Source organism: Erinaceus europaeus, chromosome 5, assembly GCF_950295315.1.
Source record: "Erinaceus europaeus chromosome 5, mEriEur2.1, whole genome shotgun sequence".
In the NCBI taxonomy this organism is placed as follows: Eukaryota; Metazoa; Chordata; class Mammalia; order Eulipotyphla; family Erinaceidae; genus Erinaceus; species Erinaceus europaeus.
Window position 1 is genome coordinate 9,983,889 of NC_080166.1, and position 12,834 is coordinate 9,996,722.

The following is a 12,834-nucleotide window of genomic DNA, read 5'->3' on the forward strand; positions in this document are numbered from 1 at the left end:
GTATCTTTCTTTCTTCCTTTCTTTCTTCCTTTTCCCCATTTTACTGGGGAGTTAATGGTTTACAGTATGGTGGACATTTGGGTAGCATCCCATCTCCCCATGGTAGGTGTCGGGAGAACGCTCTCACCACCAACTTCGGTCCTTTTACAAGGAAGTTCTTTAATGTATGTATGTAAAATATCTACTTCTTGATTTCCGTGGTAATCTATTGAAAATTGATTGAATCTATTTAAAATGGGTGGATTAAAAACTCATCAAGTTAACTGCCATCAGTTAATGACATGTGAACTATTACTCAAAACCTTTATTGCACAATCTTAATAAAAATCACTGTCAGAAAGGCTTCCGTTCTGTTTATTATGTACAAGTTCCATTTTTTTCTTTACTGAAATCATCAAAACAATAGCACGTAAAACGTACAGTGTTCATCCCATACATGAGAGACTCTTATTCCCACACTCCATTCATTGAGAGAAGGTGTCTCTGGTCATAAAGTCATCACAAGACGGTGATGAGAAAGCACCTGAGGCAGGGCCGGGTGGTGGCACACCTGGCTGAGCGCATAGCACACGTCACACACAGCCCCAGGTGCCCACCTGCAGGGAGAGAGTTCTGTGAGTGGTGAAGCAGGGCTTCAGGTGTCTGGCTCTTTCCCTCTCACCCTCTTCCTCTCAATTTCTGGCTATCTCTATCCAATAAATAATATATATTTTTAAATGTACCTGAGGGGCTGAAAGGTGATTCAGTTAGTAGGGCACATTCTGTACTGTACACAAGGACCTATATCCACACTTCAGTCAGTCACCACATGAGATACAAGGACCTATGTCCACACCCCAGTCAGTCACCACATGAGATGAAGGACCTATATCCACACCCCAGTCAGTCACCACATGAGATACAAGGACCTATAGCCACACTCTAGTCAGTCACCACATGAGATACAAGGACCTATATCCAAACCCCAGTCAGTCACCACATGAGATACAAGGACCTATATCCACACCCCAGTCAGTCACCACATGAGATACAAGGACCTATATCCACACCCCAGTCAGTCACCACATGAGATACAAGGACCTATGTCCACACCCCAGTCAGTCACCACATGAGATGAAGGACCTATATCCACACCCCAGTCAGTCACCACATGAGATACAAGGACCTATAGCCACACCCCAGTCAGTCACCACATGAGATACAAGGACCTATAGCCACACCCCACTCAGTCACCACATGAGATGCAAGGACCTATATCCACACCTCAGTCAGTCACCACATGAGATACAAGGACCTATAGCCACACCCCACTCAGTCACCACATGAGATGAAGGATCTATATCCACACCTCAGTCAGTCACCACATGAGATACAAGGACCTATAACCACACCCCACTCAGTCACCACATGAGATGCAAGGACCTATATCCACACCCCACTCAGTCACCACATGAGATGCAAGGACCTATATCCACACCCCAGTCAGTCACCACATGAGATGCAAGGACCTATAGCCACACCCCAGTCAGTCACCACATGAGATACAAGGACCTATAGCCACACCCCAGTCAGTCACCACATGAGATGAAGGACCTATATCCACACCCCAGTCAGTCACCACATGAGATACAAGGACCTATATCCACACCCCAGTCAGTCACCACATGAGATGAAGGACCTATATCCACACCCCAGTCAGTCACCACATGAGATACAAGGACCTATATCCACACCCCAGTCAGTCACCACATGAGATGAAGGACCTATATCCACACCCCAGTCAGTCACCACATGAGATGCAAGGACCTATGTCCAGGTGGTGAAGCAGGTCTGCAGATGTCTATCTTTCTCTCCCCCTCTCTGTCTTCCCCTCCTCTCTCCATTTCTCTCTGTCCTATCCAACAACAACATCAACAACAACAAGAACTACAACAATAAAACAACAAGGGTAACAAAAGGAAATAAATAAATATAAAAAATTATTAAATCTAAAAAAAAAAAAAGAACAAATGGTATAGTATCTTAATATAAGTTATACAAGTTCAGGCTAAGAGTTGACACCCAGTAACATCTCAAAACACTTTCTGACAAGTTTAGGTCTTACACATATGTGCAGAGAAAAGAAAGAGAGGAGAATGAGTCCCAGACTGGAAGAAAATCTTTAATAAGGATTCCAAGGGAGGATACTACAAGCCTTAGCCCAGGATTATTAAAGGGAGTAAATGAAGATCAACACTAAAGAACCGCTGACTAATCAAGACTGAAGAAAACTTAGCTGTTCTTAGATCTGAATTCCTGGTCTTGCAAAGGATGTGACACAACAAAGGTGGTCAGTCCATGCCAGAACCAAGGTGAGAACAGACCCCCTCACTTCACGTTCTGGGCTCAGAGCTAGAGACTGAGGTCAAGGTGGTTAAATACTTGGGTTCAAAGCCCCTGTTCCCTACCTGCAGGAGGGAGAACTTTACAAGCAATGAAGCAATACTGTAGGTGTCTCTTTTTCTTCCCCTCTTGATGCCTGTCTCAATAAGGAAAAAAAAAAAGTGGTCCAGGAGGTGGCGCAGTGGCTAAGGAACTGGACTCTCAAGCATGAGGTCCTGAGTTCAGTCCCCGGCAGCACATGTAACAAGGTAATGTCTGGCTCTTTCTCTCTCTCCTCCTATCTTTCTCACTAATAAAATAAATAAAATCTTTTAAAAAATAAAATACAGCCACTGTGAATGGAGTCAGGTAAGCATAGAGCCCCCGAAATAAGCCTGGTGAGAAAGAAAGACAGGAGGTGAATGAGGATGAAGACAGGAAGGAAGAAAAGCTGAGGACTGGGAAGTGGAATGTAGAGAAAGACAGGGTCAGAGCCATGCTCTGTAAACCACATCAGACAGTAGCGCGAATAGAGTTCAATGGGAAAACATCTCAACTGGCAGGGCGCTCAACTTGCACGCCTGGGGTTCCTAATGCATGTACTTGAGTGGTGCATTAGCGCCCCCGCCCATATGTCTCATTTCAAACTCTCTCATATGTAATTTTTAAAAAATCAACCTTTAGCTAATTTAAAAAAAGAAAAGGAAGAAAGAGAATAGGCATTCAACTCAGGAAAAGCACTTCATCTTGCTTGAGATTCATAACAGCCTTACAGAAAAGACAGGCCAATATCATCATCCTGTTAGAAATTAAGAAACTAGGATTGGCAAAATAGCCCATCCGAATAGTAAGCAGCCTTGCCAAAAACACAGGTTTTGGACCACATTGAAGGAAGCTTTGGTGCTGCAGCCTCTTTACTCTCTTCCTCAGCTCCTCTGCCCCCCTGCTTTCTTTACCTCTATCTAAAATAAATAAATAAGGAAAGAAGGAAGGAAGGAAGGAAGGAAGGAAGGAAGGAAGGAAGGAAGGAGGAAAACAGTAAGGAAAGAAAGGAGAGAGGGAGGGAGGAAGGGAAGAAGGAAGGGAGGAAGGGAGGGTAAGAAAAGGGAAGGGAAAGGAGGAAAAGAAAGAAGGGGCAGGGGAGGGGAAGGGAGGGCAATAGAGTAATCAAGCAACCGGAGCCTCCAGGAGCTGGTAGACTAGCAGCACTTCCACACAAAGGCTGTGCCGTCTGCTGCAGCAGAAAACACTCGGGTGTGATCTGGACTCAAAGCCAGGTGCAGCACTCTGCCCCTGTGACCTGTGGAAAGAAAAAATGGCAGGTTGTGTTGTGTTGTGCTGTGCAAGGACCATACTGAGACTGGAGAATGGCTTGAGATGGAGGCCTCCTCACATCCCAGGAGCAGGGGCTTCTGGGAAACCTGCCACGTTCACATTGTGCCTTTGCAGTCAGCGCTGATGCTGGGCCACTCATTAAGCTGCTGCGGTCTTGCTACAGTGTCTCCCCTCAGGATTCAGAGCCTCTTGTTTCAGTCCTAAGACTTCTATAACAAATTCCTGCGAAGACTGTAACGTACAACAGCAGGAAAATAAAACTGACATATTGAGTTGTTGGAAAAATCATGAGTTGTTTTTGGCTTTTGTTTTTTTTCTCCTAGGAAAGTGTGGCATGATTTTTCTGACAACCCAATAGCTTAGTGGGAAAAAACCAAAAGCTTTTCCACAAGGTATAGATGAAATGCTGAAGGCAATACCATTACCTAATTAGTAATTCAAAATCTAGCTAATCATTTCCTCAAGGTCATTCTGTAGAACAACAGTTCTTTTTTAATTTATTAGTGATTTACAAAATTGTAACATAAGGGTATAATTCCATATCATTCCCACCACCAGAGTTGTGTGTCCCCATGCCCCTCCAGCAGAAACTTCAATAATAGAACAACAGTTCTTATGAGGTTAGCAGATAGGAACACAAAGGAAAAATATGTTGTGTTCACACTAATTTGAGACCTTCATATTAAGAAAGCTTAGCTAGTTTTCATAATTTAGGCCTCCAATGTGCAGTAAAGATGTATCGGATAAGAATCTATAATGGGCAGCAATTCTGAAACTAAGTTGAACAGCATTCCTTTGAATTAAGTATCTCAAACCATCAGTGTGCCTGGGGAAATATTTTACAAAGCCTATCCTAACTCAAAATCCAGAAACTTATTAGAAGTAAATGTTTGGGGGGCAGGCAGTGGCACATCTGGTTAAGCACACACATTACAGTGATCAAGGACCCAGCTTCAAACCCCCGGTCCCCACCTGCAGGGGGAAAACTTCACAAGTGGTGAAGCAGGGCTGCAGTTGTCTCTCCTTCTCTCTCTCTCCTCTTCCCCTCTCAATTTCTGTCTCTATCCAATAATAAATAAATAAATAAAGGTGTAAAAAAATTAAGAAGTAACTGTTTGGATTATAAGGAAAGGAGACCTTTGAAATATTTCTCTTTAAGCACTCACATTAAAGTGCACAAGGACCCAAGTTTAAGTCCCTGGTGCCAGTTTCAGGGGGAAGCTTTGCAAGTGGTGAAGCAGGCTACAGTGTCTCTTTGTCTCTCTCCCTCCCCCTCCCGACTCAATTTCTCTCTGTCTCTATCCAGTAATAAATATATATATATATATATATTTATCTCATATTAGTGACAGTCTAACTTGCTCAGTTGTGAGAAATGTGATCTTTATCTCAAATATGGATTACCTTAAAAAAAAAAAAAAAAAAGAGGCAGAAAGACACCTGCAGCACTGTTTCACCACTTATAAAGCCTTCCCCCTGCAGGTGGGGACAGGGGGCTTGAACCTGGATCTTTGTACATTGCAATATGTGCCCTCAACCAGGTGCGCCACCACCCAGTCCCCTGAATTAAATTTCTTATGACTAAAACTAGGCAAAAGGTCAGTGGCATCACGGCTAAAACTTTGGACTTGAAAACATGAGGTCTCTAGTTCACTCTTTGGCATCGCCCGTACCAGACTGATAGTCGGGTTCTCCCTCCCATTTTTTTTCTCTCTACTCATTTCCTGTTAATGAATAAATAAATGAATAGGGAGTCGGGCAGTGGCGCAGTGGGTTAAGCGCACGTGGCACAAAGCATAAGGACCGAAGGAAGGATCCCGGTTCGAGTCTCCAGCTCCCCACCTGCAGGGGAGTCGCTTCACAGGCGGTGAAGCAGGTCTGCAGGTGTCTGTCTTTCTCTCCCCCTCTCTGTCTTCCCCTCCTCTCTCCATTTCTCTCTGTTTTATCTAACAACAACGACATCAATAACCACAACAATGTTAAACAACAAGGGCAACAAAAGGGTAAATAAATATAAAAAATTAAAATGAATAAATAATAAAAATTTTAACATTTTTATTATTTATTTATTGAACAGAGACAGAAAACAAGAGGGAAGGGGAGACAGATACAGAGATAGAGGCAGAGGTAAAGTTTGCAGCACTGTGCTGAGGAGGAACAGTAGTCTGTCTTGGAAGGACAGGGGTTCCTCAGAGACTCAGGATCTGTAGTGGACTCCCTGAATAAAACAGCGGCACCCACTTGCAGACTTCCCCGTCACCTACACATTCCAAGATGACTGTTCCTTTTTCAAAATATAATGAGGTGAGTTAGGATGCTCACTGCAAACTCCAAAAGCGACCATCACTGCATTATCCAAATGTGTACAAGGCAGAGATGTGACATTTTTTTTTATATTTATTTATTTATTCCCTTTTGTTGCCCTGGTTGCTTTATTGTTATAGTTATTACTGTTGTTATTGATATCACCGTTGTTAGATAGGACAGAGAGAAATTGAGAGAGGAGAGGAAGACAGAGGGGGGAGAGAAAGATACACCTACAGACCTGCTTCACCACTTGTAGCCAGGGTCTTGAACCAGGGTCCTTATGCTGGTCCTTGCGCTTTGTGCCACCTGTGCTTAACCTGCTGTGCTACCGCCCGACTCCCGAGATGTGACATTTTTAAAGGGCCCTTACTCAACTTCAGAAATCACTCAAATTCAGATATATTTCCTCAGATGTGATGGGCTTCAGGTTTTCCTTCTGATAAAATGTATACTATGAGGAACCAGAAGGAGGGAATCTTTCCCTTGGGCCTTTTCTAGCCAATGGCATGAAAGCCCAGTTTGCTATAAGTGTTACATGCATTCACCCAGGTACTCACCAAAAATCCCAGCTGACCTGCCCAGAGCAGGGAAGGCCCACAAGGACACATCATTCTTAGGAGGGCCTTGGCCAGTTGCAATCTCCTTTGTCTTAGGCAACCAGATTAGAGAACAAATCTGTAACAGTGACCAGAAAAACACAGATTCATGGTGATTTCTGGCTCATTACAATATGACTCTGTACTCTGTTTAGCACCTAGTCACCAGTCCCAACTGGAGCTGGAATATCAGAAGAATTACATTTGTTCTAGGAAAAGTTATTCCAAGGCAACAAAGGGCTAAACAGACTAATGAGCTCAACAGAGGGGCTGAGTGCTGTCATACCCAGTTGAGTGCATAAGTTAGCACACAAGGGTCCAAGCAGGAAGGAGCTTCACAAGTGGTACAGCAGTGCTGCAGGTGCCTGTCGTCTCTAATCCTGCTTAACTAAGCGCCGGCATGCCTGTATGGGATTGGTTTGATCCCACTCAAAGCTGCGGTCTATTTACATAATTCACTAACTAAGCACCACCCTCCCTCCAGAGCATTGGTGGTTCTGTGAATTCTCGCCTGCTCCGCCCCCTCTCCTTGTCACAACCTGATTTTCACCAGTCACTTTTCTCTCCACCCTCTCTACATCACATCCTGTTTACACCCTACTTGGCAAGTATATATAAGGACAGGTTTGTGAGTTTTCAGTTTAGTTTAGTTTAGCTTGGTTTAGATTGTGCTGCGTCCTGCATGAATAAAGAGATACTGCGTACAACCTAGCCATGAGTCCCTGGCCATCTGTCTCCCATCAGTGAAGCTCAGCCCGGCATAATGGCGCCTGAACAGGGACTGGCACCAATGTGGGACCTAACCCGCCCATCCTCCAGATAAGTAAACTTGGCTACCCATCCGCCATGGGTTGCCTTCCTACTTATGAAGAGGTTTGCCAAAGCCTCTACTGTTTCATCATGAGACCGTTACTCTGTCTCTGGAACATTTTGCTACTATCCAACACCTGTCCTTCTTTCTCTCTCTCTCTCTCTCCCCTCCCCCTCTCAATTTTTCTCTCTCTTATCAAACAAATTAATAAAATAAAATTTTAAATAAGCTCAGGTTCAATGAACCTACACACGTAGCTGGATCAAGCTAATTAGCTTGGAGTAGCCTCAAGAGTCTCAGAAAGTAGTGCTAAGAAACAAAGACTGGGAGGAGAGGAACACAAGCAAAATTACTTGCAAAGAGGTGTCATAAAAAGAAACTCACGTGGTCCGGGAGGTGGCGCAGTGGCTAAGGAACTAGACTCTCAAGCATGAGGTCCTGAGTTCAATCCCCGGCAGCACATGTACCAGAGTGATGTCTGGCTCTTTCTCTCTCTCCTCCTACCTTTCTCATTAATAAATAAATAAAATCTTTAAAAAAAAGAAAGAAAGAAAAGAAACTCAGTTCTTAAGAACAGATACTCCTCCTGACTTTACAACTAGGAAGTCAACATACTCTCTCATAAATTATTTTCAAAAGATCAGAATGAAAGTGAGCTCTAGAGAGGCTGCTTACCTGTGAATTAGTGCTCGGGGTCTGTGTGCTCCGGCCGGTATTTACATCCAAGATATGTAAGTGTCCGTCCTTCAGACCTCCTCCAACAGCAAGGACAGCAGACTGCCAGGGACTCCAATCCATAGCCTTTCAAGTGTCAAATAACCACACAGGCAGGTCAGCCTTTGGGAAGGTAACCTCATGACTGCGATGCACACAATTAAGAGAAGTCCCAAAGGCTGCTGTCTGCATAACTCTCCTGGGCTTCCAACCAAACACAGGAGCAACTGTCACTCCAGAGATTACTTCTTGGGGACTAGAAAGCACTTTTGGAGGACAGTATATCTAGACGAGTCTTCATGGAACTGTGGTAACAATTGTGAACGTCAAAAAGAGCAATCACAAAATAAAATGCTAATAAGTGACATTCAACACATCTTTTTTTAATATTTATTTATTCCCTTTTTGTTGCCTTTATTGTTTTATTGTTGTCTGACTTCACTGTTGGATAGGACAGAGAGAAATGGAGAGAGGAGGGGAAGACAGAGCAGGGGAGAGAAAGATAGACACCTGCAGACCTGCTGCACCGCCTATGAAGCGACTCCCCTGCAGGTGGGGAGCTGGGGGCTTGAACTGGGATCTTTATGCAGGTCTTTGCGCTTTGCACCACGTGTACTTAACCCACTGCGCTACCACCTGACTCCCCATTCAACACATTTTATAGGACAGAAATCCGCTGCTGAAATAGTTGCTGTGGTTGGAAAATGTGGTCTCTGATTTCTCTACCTCTGTCCTTAGAATCTAGGTAGTGGTCAGAGAAAAGAATAAACACAAAATCTGGGGCAGGGTAGATAGCATACTGGTTATGCAAAAAGACTCATGCGTGAGGCTCCAAGGTTCCAGGTTTAATCCCCTGTACCACCATAAACTAGAGCTGAGCAGTGCTCTGGCAAAAGAAAAAAAGAAATAAGATAGAAAGGAAGAAAGAAAGAAAAGGAAAGAAAGAAAAAGAAAGAAATGAAATTTGTACCTGATTGCTCACAACTCAAAATGTTGTGCATTTCAAGTGCTAATTCAATTCCAGCTGCCACAAGGCGGCCATATTGTGGAAAAGCCTTACAAGCCTTTGCTTTCGGCAAAAGCACATGGAAGGCAGGCTGCCTACATCGTCGGCTGCCCCTGCACCTGTAGCCTAGGCCACTGCCTGCCTACAGCCTCTGGCCAGAACTGTTCAGATGAGCCCTTCCCAAAAGTCTCACCCACAGAAACCAGAAAAGATAATAAGATTATTGTTATTTCAAGACAACAACTCCTGACATAACTTGCTTCTTAACAACAGAGAACCAGAGCAGATGATCATGACAAAAAAAACAAGAAGGAAAAAAGAAACATTAAAAAATATATTTATTTATTTATTCCCTTTTGTTGCCCTTGTTGTTTTACTGTTGTGGTTATTGTTGTTGTCGTTGTTGGATAGGACAGAGAGAAATGGAGAGAGAAGGGTATGACAGAGAGGGGGAGAGAAAGACGGACACCTGCAGACCTGCTTCACCGCCTGTGAAGCGACTCCCCTGCAGGTGGGGAGCCGGGGGCTCAAACCAGGATCCTTGTGCTGGTCCTTGCACTTTGTGCCACCTGTGCTTAACCTGCTACACTGCCACCTGACTCCCCCCCACCGCAAAAAAAAAAAAAAAAAAAAAACACTTTAAGTAAAGACCTTGGTATTTTTTGGTAAACAAATGTACAATATAAAAATTCCTGTCAAACTAAAACAAAACATTCACAATATGCATGTATCATGTCTTGCAGCTACCCCTCATCTTTCTCAAAGACAACTAACAATTTATCTAGAACAATGACTAGACTGAAGAAGACTGTGAGTTCAGTAAACACAAAAGTCCAAGGGCCCTACACACACACACTCACACAGACACACTCACACACACACAGACACACACACAGACACACACACACTACACACACAGACACACACACTACACACACACTACACACACACACAGACACACACACTACACACACACAGACACACACACACAGACACACACACACAGACACAGACACACACAGACACACACACAGAGACACACACACAGACACACACTACACACTACACACACACTACACACACACACAGACACACACACTACACACACACAGACACACACACACAGACACACACACACAGACACAGACACACACAGACACACACACAGAGACACACACACAGACACACACTACACTACACACACATACACACACACTACACTACACACACACATACACTACACACACAGACACACACACTCACACACACACACAGACACACACACACAGACACTACACACACACAGACACTACACACACACACACACAGACAGACACACACACACACACACACACATTCTTTTTTTTTTTTTTAAAGATTTTATTTACTAAGGAGGAGAAAGATCCAGACATCACTCTGGTACATGTGCTGCCGGGGATTAAACTCAGGACCTCATGCTTGAGAGTTCAATGCTTTATCCACTGTGCCACCTCCCGGACAACGAGACACACACATAAATTCTAGAGGCTCCATCCTGAGTGGACTCACACAAACACCAACCTCTCAGGGCCAATCCTCCACTGCTCTTACAACAAGCAGCTAGTCAGTAGGGAATGTGAAAAGACACTTGTGACTGTCTGTAGGATTTTCCAAGTGGAAGCTGCCACAAGCCTTAGCTGACAATGGTCTCCAGAACTCTCACTTGATTTATTATATTTCTGATAGTAAAGCATCTAAGAAGACAACTTATTTTGCTAACTTGGGGTTTTTTTCAACAGTTTACAACTTTATTTTTCCTTTTTATAATTTTGTTCACAGACATTTTCTATATATTTTTCCTAGGTATTTTTCAAATCATTATTAATGGGAATTTGGATCTAAGATAATAATTAGTTTCCTGTAAACTTTTAAAAACACAAGCTAGGTTTTTCTTGGTCGTTCTCTCTCTGCATCTCTCTCAAAAATAAATAAAATACTTTTCAAATGAAAATAAAAATAAAAACACAAGCTAGCGTTATTGAATTGCCACTATATAACTATATAATAGCAATAGACACTACCAATTCCATACCACATTAGGAAAGTCTAATATATATATCCATAGAATTCCCTCTCTGACTTGAGATTGTGCTGGGAATCAAACCTGTGACCTTGGATCCTAAGGTATTAAGAGTATGTTTGCATAACCACAATGCTACCTCCCTACTCTCAATAGCAGTTTCAAGTACTCACTATAATAAACTTGCTTATGGTTAATAAGGTAGAAGCATTTCTCTATACAATAAATCAATAAAATAATTTTTAAAAATTTAAACTGACAAGTACAAATACATAATACACTGATACATGCAAACTGCTATCTATCCTTCCTACAGATAGCCAATATGGAAATCATTGAGGAAATATTTTTATATTCATTTTTTTGTACTCAGTCTTCACAACCTGATCTGCATTTTATGCTTGTAGCACATCACAGTTTGACTTGACCACATTTCAATTGCTCAATAGCCAGCTGACGCCAGTGTTAATATCAGACACTGGGGGTCTACAACAAAGCAACATGAAAAGAGAAGCAGCTGTGAAGCTAGAGACCTGTGCTTGAATGCTGCTCTGTCACACAGACTACAACTTCTGCTCTCCTCATTGGAAGACCTCTCTGAGTCCCGGTTTTCTCATACATTTAAAAGAGGGGTAATATCAATAGCTTCTACCTTGGAAAGCTCTTGTGAAGCTTCATTGCAAAGCCTCTAACAGAAGCCCAAAGAAGGACAGATACCCAGTAAACATCGGGTGCTTTCCTTTCTTTTCTAGATTTCATATCTGCTTGCTTCCCTCTTTAAGGAAATGGTCTACATTTGCTTTAGTTCTCTTCCTCCAGTATGATACACTGATGGACTCTGTAGCTTTGTGGAATTTGCGAATGGTTTATGTTACTGTAGTGGGGTGTATACATTTGTTGATTTCTATTTTCCTCTAATAAATCATTCTTTTTAAAAAAATTGAAGCATTTCTTTGGTCTGCGACTGATACATTTTCTTGGGCTACTTTGAGGCTAAGACGTATACTTGTGACACCAAAGTTTCCAGGCAGGGATGTATCTTTTTTTTTTTTTACTAGAAATAAAAAAATTAAAAAGTAGATAAATAAGAAATTATTGTGTAGAGTATGGCGAAGGGTTGGTTTAACTCTAGAGCAGTGTTCCTCTTCCTTTTGTGAATGTAAGCTCATCAACCAGACCTGGCCAGTCAGTGCAGTCAGTGTGTTCACTTCTCTGTCAGCAATTATCCTTCAGATAGAATATGACCAAAGCAAGACCAGAATCCCCCACCCCCAACCGGGGAGATTTCTAATAGAGTGATAAAGGAATATGGTTTCTTAGGCAAATCCCATCTGCAGGATCTTAATCCAAAGTTAACAAAAACCACCTTGAATGAGACCAGACATGTTGTTTTCGATGGGTTATGTTGTTTTCGCCAGGCTGGCTTCACAGGCGGGTAACAGACGACCAGGGACTCATGGTTGAGCTGTAGGCAGTATCTCTTTATTCATGCAGGACGCAGCGCAATCTAAGCCACGCTGAGCTAAACTAAAGGTACAGTAAAACTCACAGTGCTGTCTTTATATATACTTGCGAAGTAGGGTGGAAACAGGATGTGACATAGAGAGGGTGGAGAGAAAAGTGACTGGTGAAAATCAGAGTGTGA

General features: G+C 42.9%; 1 protein-coding gene across 1 annotated transcript in view; it reads right to left on the reverse strand.

The window, feature by feature from the left end:
- Window positions 1-3,560: 3,560 nt before the first annotated feature.
- The window catches only part of CDC20B (cell division cycle 20B), a 57,090-nt gene continuing 47,816 nt past the window's right edge, over window positions 3,561-12,834 (reverse strand). The window contains exons 10-12 of the mRNA XM_007518891.2: window positions 8,086-8,211; window positions 6,561-6,678; window positions 3,561-3,661 (exon numbers count right to left, since the gene is read on the reverse strand). Coding sequence (XP_007518953.2) covers window positions 3,561-3,661; window positions 6,561-6,678; window positions 8,086-8,211 — 345 coding nt within the window. The remainder of the gene's footprint in view (window positions 3,662-6,560; window positions 6,679-8,085; window positions 8,212-12,834) is intronic.